The sequence below is a fragment of the Ahaetulla prasina genome, chromosome 3 (assembly GCF_028640845.1).
Source record: "Ahaetulla prasina isolate Xishuangbanna chromosome 3, ASM2864084v1, whole genome shotgun sequence".
NCBI lineage: Eukaryota > Metazoa > Chordata > Lepidosauria > Squamata > Colubridae > Ahaetulla > Ahaetulla prasina.
The window spans coordinates 192,106,927-192,121,166 of record NC_080541.1 but is presented as its reverse complement, the minus strand read 5'-3'; the positions used below and the strand labels follow the sequence as shown (position 1 = coordinate 192,121,166).

General features: G+C 44.6%; 1 protein-coding gene across 1 annotated transcript in view; it reads left to right on the top strand.

The window, feature by feature from the left end:
- Positions 1–12,914, top strand: part of SNTA1 (syntrophin alpha 1) — a 64,980-nt gene extending 52,066 nt beyond the window's left edge. Inside the window, 3 exon segments of the mRNA XM_058175392.1 lie at positions 3,986–4,017; positions 4,020–4,243; positions 11,766–12,914. Of these exon segments, the coding sequence (XP_058031375.1) occupies positions 3,986–4,017; positions 4,020–4,243; positions 11,766–11,858 (349 nt within the window). The 3' untranslated portion in view covers positions 11,859–12,914.
- The last annotated feature ends 1,326 nt before the right edge of the window (positions 12,915–14,240 follow it).

Here is a 14,240-nt window from a genome sequence, read left to right as displayed (position 1 = left end):
AATAAGTACAGAAGTATGTAGCTTGGCATACATAAGCTATTTTTCACTCCTTCTCATATCAACTGATCAACTGCCCATTGCAATGACAGAGGTTCCCATAGGGCTGCACTCAGTGTGATGTTGGCTGGCAGTCAAAAACAGCTTGTGTAGCTGGGGACCTTTATCTGTTTTGTCAAGCTGGGAACACGTGTAAAAAATGGTCAGCATATTTTTGCAAATTTTGGGCAGTTTCTCTGCTGCATTCAACCAATTTAAGTGGCTGCTGGAGGGTGCACCAATCACAAAACAATATGTTGAGCATCAGAGCTTAGCTTCAAGGTCCAACCTCATGCATGGAGCCCTAACCCTACTTGAAATAGTTTTCACTAAAGTGTTTCCATCCTTCAAAAAAATAACATCTGCAAAACATGCCACAGCCATTTAGTTCAGAGAACATGCCAATACAAAAGGGTGTACTGATGCCTTGTGAATTGAGTAGTGCATGGCATATAGGAAATGCATATTCCCGATTCATAAGCACCCTGGCAATTTAAAGAAAGAAAATCCTTTTTTAGAACACATCAGAGGACTAATAAGAAGGCTGATTATTCTGAAGAGGTATGTCAAACTAGAAAAGGAAAGAAACCGAATACATTTAATGAAGCGTTTCCAGTAAAAGCAACAACCTGGGACACAAATTTATTTTATTTTTTTGTATCAATATTGGAATTGGCCTGAAGCGAAAGAGAAAGGCTTTGAGTTAGTTACCATCTGGTGTATTTGCATAACGATATTGGCATTTTGAGAATGTGGGTTGAGTAGATCTGTGCTGAGTGTTTTTTGGCATGCGATAGTCATGGCGTGATTGATTCATTGTGCATGCTGCTACTGGAAAAGTTATGCTGCAGTCATCAGGCCACCACAGGGCTGCAAAAAATAATAATAAAAGTTTGTTGCTAAGAGCAGGCTTATTTGTTAATGCTTGAGTTAAACCTGGGAAGAATGGCATCTACACCTACTGTGTCAGTTCAAGCAGCCGTCATCCCACACGCACTTTGGATTCTTTACTTTTGTGCGTTATAGTTGGATCTATCTTCAGAAAGAATTTAAAAACTTCAATTAGTCCAGTATGTGGATGCCAAGAACTGTGTTGCAACAGGAGAAGTAAGACTGAATTTCTTAAAGCTCTCCACTGATTGCCAGTTTGTTATTTGGATGATCTAATAATATCCTTGAAAGCTTATTCTTTCAATGTCCCAGAATCACTGGGAATCAGGTGGCATATAATAAATTACAACTACTACTACTATTACTACCACCACTAACTACTCTTGGGTACCAGATTCTAAAAGATTGTTCCTTCATGAGATTTTCCCATCAGCAGAGGTCATCAGAGGCTTTTTTTTTAACTTTTAAAAGAATTTTTTTGGCCGGAAAAAAAATGCTTTTAAAAGTAAAAAAAAAACTCTCTGATGATCACGCGGCTCAGCTGGGGCTGGGGTGGGCAGGGATTTTTGCTACCGGTTCTCTGAACCACCCTGTTGTGGCTTCAGTCCCCTCCCCCGGGCCTGGCCCCCTGCCAGAGAGTGACTCAGAGTGAGGGGGAAGGACCATCAGGGCTCCCTTCTGGAGGGCCGGCTTCCCCGGCTCAGCTCCAGGAGCCAGAGGCAGGCCAGGTGGAAGAAATAACGAGGCCTCTGTCTCCTGTATCTCCCCCCCGCCCAGGCAATGCTCCCAGACCCAGCTGAGGACAATCAGTCCTTGTTGGACCCTAGATTTCGTAGACAGGAGAGGCGAGAACAACAGAAGCAGGGGTGAGGCAGGCCTAGGAAGTGCTGAGTCACAGAGCCACACCCCACAGGGTATAAAAGCAGCAGGGGCTGTTATACTGCTCCGTGGCGAACAAATCAACTGCTTAGAGAGAACTTGAGCTGAAGTACTGTTTGTTCCTGGTTGACTCGCTGGCATCAAGAAAAGATACCAGAGATACTTGGCAGACGCTCGTTAGTTTGCTGCTAGAGATGATAGCTGCCGTGGACTGAATTGCCGGCTAATTAAGTCATCGCTCGTGCCTCCCAGACTGAGGTGAGGGGGGACAGAACACACCCCCTGCCATCGCTACCGGTTCGAGCAATCCGGTCCAAACTGGGAGCATTTCACCCCTGGCTTGACTCCCTCTTCTTTGTGGCAGCCCCTGAGATATTGAAACACTGCTATCATGTCTCCCTTAGTCCTTCTTTTCATTAAACTGGACATACCCAGTTTCTGCAGCCATTCTCATATGTTTTAGCCTCCAGTCCCCTAATCATCTTTGTTGCTCGTTTGCACTCTTTCTAGAGTCTCAACATCTTTTTTATATCATGGTGACCAAAATTGAATGCGTATTCCAAACGTGGCCTTGCCATGGCATTATAAAGTGGTATTAACACTTCACATGATCTTAATTCTATCCCTCTGCAGCATAGAACTGTGTTGGCTTTTTTGGCAGCTGATGCACACTGCTGGCTCATATCTAAATGGTTGTCCACTAGGACTCCAAGATCCCTCTCACAGTTATTACTGTTGAGCAAGATACCACATATACTGTACCTGTGCATTTTGTTTTTCTTGCCTAAATATAGAACCTTACTTTTTACTTTTTTCACCATTGAATTTCATTTTGTTAGCAGCGCCCAATGTCAAGATCCTTCTGTATCTTAAGTCTATCTTCTGAAGTGTTCACTATTCCTTCCAGCTATATAATGATATTCTCTACAATGCAAACACAACTGAGTTAAATATGGGTCCTAAAGGAATACTGGGATTGTCAGAGCTGTCATAGATAGATTGTCAGCCCCACTATGTAGACCAGACCAGGAAATCATCTCCACAGAAAGACTAGAACTACTTCTATTAAGATTGGCTATAATGGGTCTGCAAACTTGGCTCTTTTAAGACTTGTGGACTTCAACTCCCAGAGTTCCTCAGCCAGCAAGAGAGGAACTCTGGGAGTTGAAGTCCACAAGTCTTAAAAGAGCCAAGTTTGCAGACCTCTGGGCTATAACAACAGAATCTTGCAAGTCTGAATGTGTTGTACTTCCCCTCTTTCTTATATCCCAATGATTCAAGAAGGGATTTGCCATTGTCACTTTTTAATGTTATCTTAAAAGGACTTTAAAATGTCTTGGTTTTTTCCCCAAGTTCTTATATATTCTCAACAAGTTCATTTTCCTTACTCTCTACATAGTTCTCTTTTATTTACTTATTTAACTGTGCCTTTAGGCCACTGGTCACAAAAAAAGTCTGAACAGTGTACATCCAAACATTTGCAAATATACAGTAAAGCAAAAGGGCACCAGGAATATTAATGTCTTAAACCAAGAAACTCCACTGCTAGAGAGAATATCTCTTGTGCAGAATATCACATTCTGATAGCCAAGATCTGTTGACATTTAATTACCTTTCTGAACCCGCCATCAAGCTGGGGCCACTTGGCTATCTGGAGAATACTGTTCCCAAAAAAGTGAGATAATAACAGATGTGGGATAATAACTGAAAATAACCATGATCAGTGAGAATGCATAAGTGCCATGGTGGCGCAGTGGTTAGAATGAGTATTGCAGGCTACTTCTGCTGCCTGCCGGCTGCCTGCAATTTGATAGTTCGAATCTCACCAGGCTCAAGGTTGACTCAGCCTTCCATCTTTCTGAAGTGAGTAAAATGAGGACCCAGATTGTTGGGGAAATACGCTGACCCTGTAAACTGCTTAGAGAGGGCTGTAAAGCACTGTAAAGCGATATATAAGTTTAAATTCTATTGCTAAGTGCTATTGCTATTCCCAAAACAGAAGAATATGTAGAGAATCTACTGGGAGTGGGCAGTTCTGCTGATACCCAGATCCTGAACTAAAAGTGTCAATACCTTAAAGCCAGAAGCCAACCAGCTCTCAAAGTAGTGATGTGGAAATTCAGAAAAATTTCTGGGCATTTTATGACAACAGCTTGCATTTTGACTTCCCACATTTCAGTCTTAAGGAAAATTCATCTTGCAGGTACCTAGAAGTAGATTTATATATTTTTCCTGTTTTCCCCCCCTAGCCTGTACATGGAATGGGAGGGACTGCACCCTGTCCATCCACATTGACAAGGGTTTCACCATTTCCACCCTGGAGCCAGGCCTCACCAATGTTGTTCTTCTGCAGCAACCCTTTGAGAAGCTACAGATGTCTTCAGATGATGGGGCCAAGATGCTTCACTTGGATTTTGGCAGCTCAGAGGGAGAGATTGTGGGTTTCCTTTTTTGTTTTATTTAGTTTGTATGTGTGTGCATGTGGCCTTTACTTTGATAACTGAAAATAGCTTAGTGGAAGTTGTCTGTAAGTTTATCTCCACTATAAGCACTCTTTGAGGCAGGATGAATTGAGAGAGTGACTCACCTAAAGTCATCCTATATGTTCTATATTCAAATGGGGATGAACTTTAGTTTGTCTGTTCCAAATCCACACCTTAACAACGATAAACTAAGATTTATTTTCTTCTTTTGTTGTTTCAATAAGTTTGCAAGAAGTGATAGAGAGTTCCTGTAGCTTAATGAGGCCTGTGCAAGAGAACAACTTGGTTCTTCTTGGCTATTTAGGTTGTCCCAAATGTTCCAACAGTCCCAATACTTGGAAGGGGCCTCAAAAGTAAGATGAAGTGATATAATGTGGCTACTTTGCTTTTAGAGACAAGTGTGCTGTGCTATTTCATAAAGATTTCTTAAAGCAAAGTACCCTGTGTTAAGAGTTTGTTGCAGCAATCAAATCCAGAAAGCACACACAGGTAATCGATTCAGCAGGATTCATTAACTTCTTTACATACACAATAACACATGAAGTAAATATACAATACCAACAGCCAGAGGAGAGAATTGTTTTCAGTTTCAGTTCAGAGAACAGACTAGTTTCTGTTTCAGAGCTGAGCACAGAGCTAAGCCACACCCAGGCTCTAAAACTGTTTCAGTCACCAATCAACTCCCATTGGCTGATCTATTGCCATGCCTATTTCATTGGTTGGCCTTGTTACCATGTCTCTGCTAGTCATGAATACATTGACACCCTGTAATTTATATTGTAGTGGTAGGCAACCTGGATGTTTTGAATTCCAAGTATTTACTGTATTTTGTCGATGACAAAAGTATTTACTGTATTTTGTCGATGACAAAAGGTTGTGAAATTGGAGGTCATCAAGCTGAATACAGGATAATGTGCCAAAGATGTTGCAGTCCTTGGGAGAAACTCCTCAGTCTCTGGGTCTCTGGCAGAGGCAGAAAGGCAGGCCTTTGCCTAGGAGTTTGAGAGACATTTTCCCCTTCCCTTGTTGTGCTCCCCCTGCTGCAACATTTGCAGTAATGAAGTAATAAAAGCTTCACTGAAATACTGTTTTCTATAATTTCCTTAAACTGTATTCCAAAGGGAGAAGGCTTTTCTGAAGAAACCTGTCACAGTCCCTTTTACTCAGGACTTCAGATATTTGAGCAAAGCCCCTCGTGCGCTTGCTGCTTTGTGAAACCAAACATGGATGTGGTGAAAATAATGTGTAGGTCAACATTCTCCAACCCAGGAGGCCTTCAGATATGAGGACTTCCTTTAATTCCTAAAGTTGTTGAGAATTTTGGGAGTTGAATTTCATACATCTGAAGGGGCCGAACGTTAGAGAATGCTATTATAGGCCAGAAAGGCCATGCATGATTTTGAATTCCAAATCAGAATGTTACAAGGCAATAATTGATTTAGAAGCATGCTTTTCAAAAGAAAAGAAAAGAAAAACCCGTCAAGGGAAAATCTTGGTTTGTAGTGTGCCTATGCATACTATTTAGTTATTGTGCAATTAGAGATTTTATGTGGTGAATTAGAAAATATCTTTCTCAGTTCTTATAACGATAAGGAGAAATAGCAACCAAGAGGTTTCAGTGAATAATGTTCAGCATCTTGGATAGCTCCTCAAACGTTTTTAGGAGAGGTCTCCTCACCTGCTCTGACCCACCCCAATCATTAGGACTTCTCTTTTCTTTCTGTCCCTCCACTATTTATTTAAGAATAAACATAAACTATGATAGCAAAATGGATAATGGAGAAATGCAACTACCCTCACATTTATATAATAGTTCATGTAGAGATTTAAAATGTAGATAGAGTACTGTTCTATTATTATTATTATTATTATTATTATTATTATTATTATTATTATTATTATTATTATTATTATTATTATTATTATTATTATTATTATATTTACACAAAATGACAGTATACACAGCAAACGAGATAACTATGCTGGACTTCGTATCACAGATCACTAGTCCAACACTTCCCAAGCATTTAGGACTGTGTGATGTATCCACGAATTATGCGACCAGATCCCAGTACGGTGGCCTTCTGCAGCTGACCAATGGTGATTTTGTCAGCGCCAATTGCTTTTAAGTGCTTGCCTAGGTCTTTAGACACAGCTCCCGGTGTGCCGAGTACCACTGGAACCACCTGCACTAGTTTATGCCAGAGTCGCTGCAATTTGATTCTCAAATCTTGATATCTGGTTTATTTATTTTTATTTATTTATTTGATTTCTATACCGCCCTTCTCCCGAAGGACTCAGGGCGGTGTACAGGCAAGAATAAAACAGACGGTACAATATACAAATTTAAAATGCAGTTAAAAAACTTATTTTAAAATTGGCCTGAGAAGTAAAATATATAATAAGCTAAAAACCCCATTTAAAATTAATTACTAAGAATTTAAAAATTTGTTAAAATCAATTTAAGCCAGTCCTGCGCGAATAAAAAGATGTGTCTTCAGTTCGCGACGGAATGTCCGAAGGTCAGGTATTTGGCGTAAACCCGGGGGAAGTTCGTTCCAGAGTGTGGGAGCCCCCACAGAGAAGGACCTTCCTGGGGCCGCCAGCCGACATTGCTTGGCGGACGGCACCCTGAGAAGTCCCTCTCTGTGAGGCGTGCGGGTCGGTGGGAGGCATGTGGTAACAGCAGGCGGTCCCGTAAGTACCCAGGCCCTAAGCCATGGGCGCTTTAAAGGTAGTAACCAACACCTTAAAGTGCACTCGAAGGCCACAGGTAGCCAGTGCAGTCTGCGCAGGAGGCGGTGTTATATGGGAGCTGCGCGGGCTCCTTCTATCACCAGCGCAGCTGCATTCTGGACTAACTGAAGCCTCCGAGTGCACTTCAAGGAGCCCCATGTAGAGAGCATTACAATAATCCAAGCGAGAGGTAACGAGCGCATGAGTGACCGTGCACAAGGCATCCCGATCAAGGAAGGCGCAACTGCGAACCAGGCGAACCTGGTGGAAGGCCCTCCTGGAGACGGCCGTCAAATGATCTCCAACCGACAGCCGTTCATCCAGGAGGACACCTAAGTTGCGCACCCTATCCTTTGGGGCCAATAACTCGCCTCCAACAGTCAGCCGCGGCTGCAGCTGACTGAATCGGGGTGCCGGCATCCACAGCCACTCCGTCTTGGAGGGGTTAAGCTTGAGCCTGTTTCTCCCCATCCAGACCCGTACGGGCTCCACACACCGGGACAGCACTTCAACAGCTTCATTGGGGTGGCCTGGGGTGGAAAAGTACAGCTGGGTGTCATCAGCGTACAGCTGGTATCTCACCCCAAAGCCACTGATGATCTCACCCAACGGCTTCATATAGATGTTGAACAGAAGGGGCGAGAGAATCGACCCCTGCGGCACCCCACAAGTGAGGTCCCTCGCGGTGACCTCTGCCCCCTGTCAACACCGTCTGCGACCGGTCAGAGAGATAGGAGGAGAACCACCGATACACGGTGCCTCCCACTCCCAATCCCCAACCGGCGCAGCAGGATACCATGGTCGATGGTATCAAAAGCCGCTGAGAGATCTAATAGGACCAGGGCAGAGGAATAACCCTGTCCCTGGCCCTCCAGAGATCATCCACCAATGCGACCAAAGCTGTCTCCGTGCTGTACCGGGTCGGAAGCCGGACTGGAACGGGTCTAGATAGACGGCTTCATCCAGGTATTGGGGTAGCTGTCGCCACAGCACTCTCTACAACCTTCGCAACAAAGCGAAGGTTGGAGACTGGACGATAATTACCCAAAATAGCTGGGTCCAGGGAGGGCTTCTTGAGGAGGGGTCTCACCACCGCCTCTTTCAAGGCGGCAGGGAAAACCCCTTCCAACAAAGAAGCGTTGATAATCTCCTGGAGCCAGCCTCGTGTCACCTCCTGAGTGGCCAGTACCAGCCAGGAAGGACACGGGTCCAGTAAACATGTAGTGGCGTGAAGTCTCCCCAACAACCTGTCCACGTCCTCGGGAGCCACAGGGTCAAACTCATCCCAAATGGACTCAACAAGACGTGTCTCCTCTCCCTCGCTTGGATCATCCCAATTTCGGTCCAGACCATCCCGGAGCTGAGCGATTTTATCGTATAGATAACCACTAAACTCCTCAGCACGTCCCTGCAAGGTCATCCGCACCTCCTGATGAAGGAGGGAGCGGGTCACCCGAAACAGGGCGGCCGGGCGGTTATCTGCCGACGCAATGAGGGTGGAGGCATATGAGCGCCTCGCCTCCCTCATTGCCACTAGGTAGGTCCTAGAATAGGACCTAACTAGTGTCCGATCAGCTTCGGAACGGCTGGACCTCCAGGTGCTCTCTAGACGTCTTCTCCGGCGTTTCATCTCCCTCAGCCCCTCGGAGAACCAAGGGGCCAAACGAGATCTGCGCCGGGTCAGAGGTCGCAAAGGCACGACACGGTCCAAGGCCCCAGCCGCGGCCGGCTCCCAGGCCGCAACTAGTTCCTCAGTCGTGCCGTGGGCCAGATCCTCAGGGAATGGCCCAAGCTCCGTCCGGAACCTCTCAGGGTCCATCAGGCGCCTGGGACGGAACCACCGTATAGGTTCCGTCTCCCTGCGATGGTGGATGGCGGTTCGGAAGTCTAGTCGAAGGGAGAAATGATCGGACCATGACATCGGTTCTGTTACTAAATCATCTAATTCCAGATCATTTAACCACTGACCAGAGATATAAATCAGGTCCAGTGTGCCTCCCCCCATGTGCGTGGGGCCATCATTTACCCGAATCAGGTCCAAGGCCGTCATGGAAGCCTGGAACTCCCGAGCTGCAGTCGATAGCAAGCCAGCCGATGGCAGTTGAAATCCCCATGACTATAAGTCTGGGGTCTCAACCACCACAGAGGCAAGTACCTCCAACAGCTCGGGCAGGGCTGTGGTCACGCAGCAAGGAGCCAGGTATGCGATCAACAAGCCCAACTGATTCCTATGGCCCCACCTCACATAGAGGGATTCACAACCGGCAATCTGAGGAACAGTGGCCTCCCTCGGTTCTAGATCTTCCTTAATGACAACCGCCACCCCCCCACCCCTACCTTGGGCCCTCGGCTGATGAAATGCTCGGAAACCTGGAGGGCACAGCTCAACGAGGGGAACCCCCCCCTCCGGACCCAACCAGGTCTCCGTAATGCCCATAAGGTCCGCGGACTCCCCCTGAATAAGATCGCAAATCAGGGGGGCTTTATTAGCCACGGACCGGGCATTACATAACATCAACCGAAGATCCAGGCTCTGAGGATCATGGCCGCCTGAGGAACGGGTAGGGACTGAGGGGCCGGAGCACGTGATCGCCGTCAAACATCGAGCACGTGCTCCCAACACTCGATACGCCCCCCCCTCCGCCATATCTGCCTCTCCCACTCACCGTACAGATTGAACAACCCTCTAGTCCTGGAACAGAACCCTCCCCCCCTGCCTTCAGACCAGATGTAATAATGTCGCGAACAAGCACAGGGGCTGGATCCCTCCCCGACGGGTTCTCTCCCCTACCCGTCAAATCCCTCCCCCCCTCCCAACCCTTAAAATCCCTTTAAAACTCCCTTAAAAATCTATTAAAACAACTAATTAAAAACCCTAAGCCTCCTATTTTTGCATGCCACCTCTCGGGACTCCAAAGCCCGTCCTCAAGGTGGGCCTCGATAATCTGGAGGCCAAACCCGAGAGGGGCATCTCGCAGGGCAAGTAGGTCAGCCGCAGTAAATGTTCGCATCACTGAGAAGGTCCGGCAAAAGGCCCATCCTGGGCTGGTCAAAATGATAGCAGATGACAAAGCAGATGGTAAAGTGACCATGACCAGTCTGTCCTGATGGGAAACAGTTAGAGGTAATCCATGTGCGGTAGATGACCAAACCGCTGACTCAGCCAATTCACCACCCCATACAAGCAACCAGGGGTGGACTATGGAAGAAGGGGGGGAGGAACGATGATAAAGATGTTATTTAGAGATGTTAAATAATGGAGGGGTATCCGCTGGGCCCGTGGGCCTTCCTCAGGCACCACCAGATATCCACACCACTAGGGCAAGGCCACAACCACCTTGGGCCTACCGGGCCATCCGCCGCCTCAAAGCACCGGGGCAGGCCGCCTACCGCCTCTGCCCGGCCATCACCGCCGGGAAAGCCCCATCGCCACCGCAAGCAGGCCACTGAAATCCCCACCATCCAGGAGGGGGCACCAGTCGCCATGTCCCGGGGTTCCACCGGTGCCAACGCCCGACGAAGAGAACCAGGCCGCCGCCGCCGCCGCCGCAAGTTCAAAGAGGCCGATGGAGCCCGGGCGGCCCTCCAGATCTTCATTGGGGCGCAGCCCCTCCGGAGCTCCTCCCATCGCCCCCGGAGACGCCAAGTTCCAAAACCCATCTTCGAATTGCTTGAGTCTTCCAGGCAGGAGTCCAGGGGGTCCGCGATGTCAACGCCCCCCCCACCGCCGCCGCCGCCGCCAAAACGCCGAAAAGGCTGGCGGCGGCTCGGCAGGCCGCCAGGATTACCTTCAAGGCGCCGTGACTCCGGGGTTCCTCCCAACGCCCCTCGGAGTCGCACAGCGCCCAGCCACCCTTTTTTCGGGTGGCTAGATCTTCCTCCATCAGGGCGGGGGCCTAAGATGTTATTAAGGCCCCCCCAGACCCGGACAGAGCCCAAAAAGGCCTGTCGCCGCTCCCCCGATCAACAGGGCGGCGCCATCTTGGACATGCGCAGAAGCATATGGTGACGTTTTCATGTTGTTTCTCATCAATTCTGCTGTCACCAGGTATAGCAATGTCGACTATCCACACTTTTTTCTTTTCCACAATCATGATATCCAGGTATTGTGTCCCAAAACTTTATCAGTCTGTATTTGGAAATCCCACAGTAGTTTTGCATGCTCATTTTCAATGAGCATGCAAAACTATTATTTTTTTAAAAAAAATTATTTTTATTATTATTATTATTATTAATTAATTATTATTATTATTATTGTTGTTGTTGTTGTTGTTGTTGTTGTTGTTGTTGTTATTATTATTATTATTATTATTATTATTATTATTATTATTATTATTATTATTATTATTATTATTATTATTATTATTATTATTATTATTAGCAATTCACCATAAACAATGACTGGAGTACATTTAAATAGCCAAGGACTGTGATCTTACCATTTTGGTCTATAATTTTTGTTACCTACAAGATGTAATGAAAATTGGTCTGCAATATGTTAATGCTGTAGGCTTCTTATATACTAATGAATACATTAGAACTGACTATCCCCTGCTACACTAGGTGCAGTTACTTCTTTACTGGAGATATTCAGGAAGCAATGAATTTGATAGATACTTCTGTTTTTTGCTACTTGCTAGCTATTACCCAACTAGTGGCATAGACTAATGTAGAAAATGTAGGGAAGTGAAATGTGGTGTATAGCTTACTCATCAATATCTATATTTCCTTTCACTGCAGCAACTAGATCTTCATTCCTGTCCCAAAACAATTGTCTTCATCATCCACTCATTCCTCTCTGCCAAAGTGACCCGGCTTGGGTTATTGGCATAGGGATGTAGAGCAAACTCGGGAGAGAAGCAAGACTTCGTGCAATCTATGCAGTATAGTTCTACCTTCATGGTGAAAATAAAGGGTTGAAATACAGACTGGAACAAGAACAACATGGTGCAAAACATCCATGGCTGGAAAAAAAAACCTGTTTGAAGAAAGCAAATGGACAGCTGTCAGAATGTTCATCTTAAGACTTGACAACTGATACCAAGATAGGATATGACATCTCCATCCCATCTCCTACATCAGAGATGATTCTAGTGAAGGTGTCAAACCAATCCAATTTAGCCATCACATTAGTGCCTTGAAGATGATATTTTATATATACGTAAATATATATATATCTCAAATCTGTTTGTATCAAGGTTTTATATTTATATATAGTTCATTTGCTGTCTTAGTGGCTTTTAGTCTAGAGTTTCAACACTATTTTAGACCCAAGCTACTACACTGTACTGACCTATTTGGGATTAATCCACTGAACCCAGAAAGATTTACTTTTAAGTGAATATGCATTGGGTTGGACTGAAAATTCAGTGAAAGTGCATAAGATTTAGCATAAAGCCATTTTTTTACATGCAGCACACACAAGTTAACTGTCTAAAACCAACCTTTTTTATTTATCTAAAATTTGGAGTTAGTTACAGAAGCCTTTTTTTAAGGAAACAGCAGGAAATAACTTTAATTTTGCGTAATCTTAGCCCCATAGTTTTTATTCATCAAATATAACTGGAGGTGCTTTTTTTGACAGGGGAAGCAATTAATTTTATAAGCTAAAATTGTGCATGAAATTTGTTTTCATTTTTGTCAGAATAAATCTAGATTGCTGAAGGTGACTAAAGCAAACCTTTTCCAATTTATCTTGAAAGTAACATTTGGAATTACACATTGAGCTCGAAATTTATCAATTTTTGACACAACAGTGGCTTTCTCATCTCAATTTAATTTTAATTGGAGTGGCTTTCTAGCTGCCAACTGCTGCCATGGTTATTATCAGTCTAATTAGGGTCCTGTTGTTTAATAATTTTAACTATATTAAAACAGCCTACACAACTTTCCACGTTTTGCTCTTCTAATAAATTTTAATTTGTATATTAGTCAATTAAGAATAGGGGAACTGTAACACACACATTCTGAACACAGCATGACTGTTAACTAAATGAACACTGACAATGAGAATTTTTTTAAAATGTCAAATGTACATAGAAATTTTAAGTTGTCATTACAGTGGTTCTTAGATAGCATCCCAGGATGCAGAAGGTTGGGCAAATTGTTCCCACGAAGATTAAACTAACAATCACATTTTACCCAATGCTACTTTAAAAAAAAAAGGGGGGGGAGATGGAATTACATGTTGTGCCTCTTCAATCCCAGAAGAAGCCATGATGGATTTTCTGTTTTAGCTCCTGCACAACCGCAGCAGTTTCCTCACTAGAAGGAAGACAAAGGGGTAAATATTTCTCCTACTTTAGGATTATGCTGTTGCTGCAATGAACAAACAAATATAGCATGCCATTTCGTCTTGGGAGAGATTTCTAAAGGGAGAGGCAGGAATGGCACCTGGGATTTTTATGGGCACAAAATATGTGCTGTGGAATTGGGTGATTTTATGTACATAACTCTCCAACTATATCACTGTCTGTATGCTATTAGTATTCGCCAGAGCACAAAATAACACTGCAAGAAATAGATTGCTGCTAAACAAACAATGATTAGATTATATTGCACTTATAACAATAACTTCAGCTGATGGGATAATAGAAATGACTGATGAAGACATCCACTCTACGTACATAAATGAGCAGGAAAGAGAAATACATAAACGGTGGGAAAGATACACAGATCCTACCGCTGTGAAGGACAAAAAGGCTTTGTCTCAGGTGTGTAGTGCTAAGAACAGGCATACTGTGAGTTTTCAAAATCATAGTGATTGTCTTAATCTGCCTCTTAGCTGGTACCAGGGGATCCAGCTGTTTCTACAACTGACCTCAGATTTCCTACAAAAGGGGATTTTGGAAAGCTTGCTGAGATGAATGGTCTCTTTAAAATTGATAAGCCCATCTTAGAACAGTAAACCATCTTTTGATATAATGTGCCAATCGGTTCCCCCGATTGATTCTCCTCAGCACTTTCGGCCACAACACAGGGAAGGCTTTTCTCTGTGTTTCTATAGCCTGGAAGATTGTTTGTACTGTGTTCTACTGGCCTTTTTGTTTTGTAAGAATTTCTGAGGCATCCATAATAGAGCCAGTTTGGATTAGTAGTTTTGGCACCAGGCTAGAAACTGGGAGACAAGTCCTGCCTCAGGCATAAAGCCAGCTGGGTGACCTTGGGCCAAATACTTACGAAAATCTTGCCACAAAAATTCCAGGGACTTGTCCA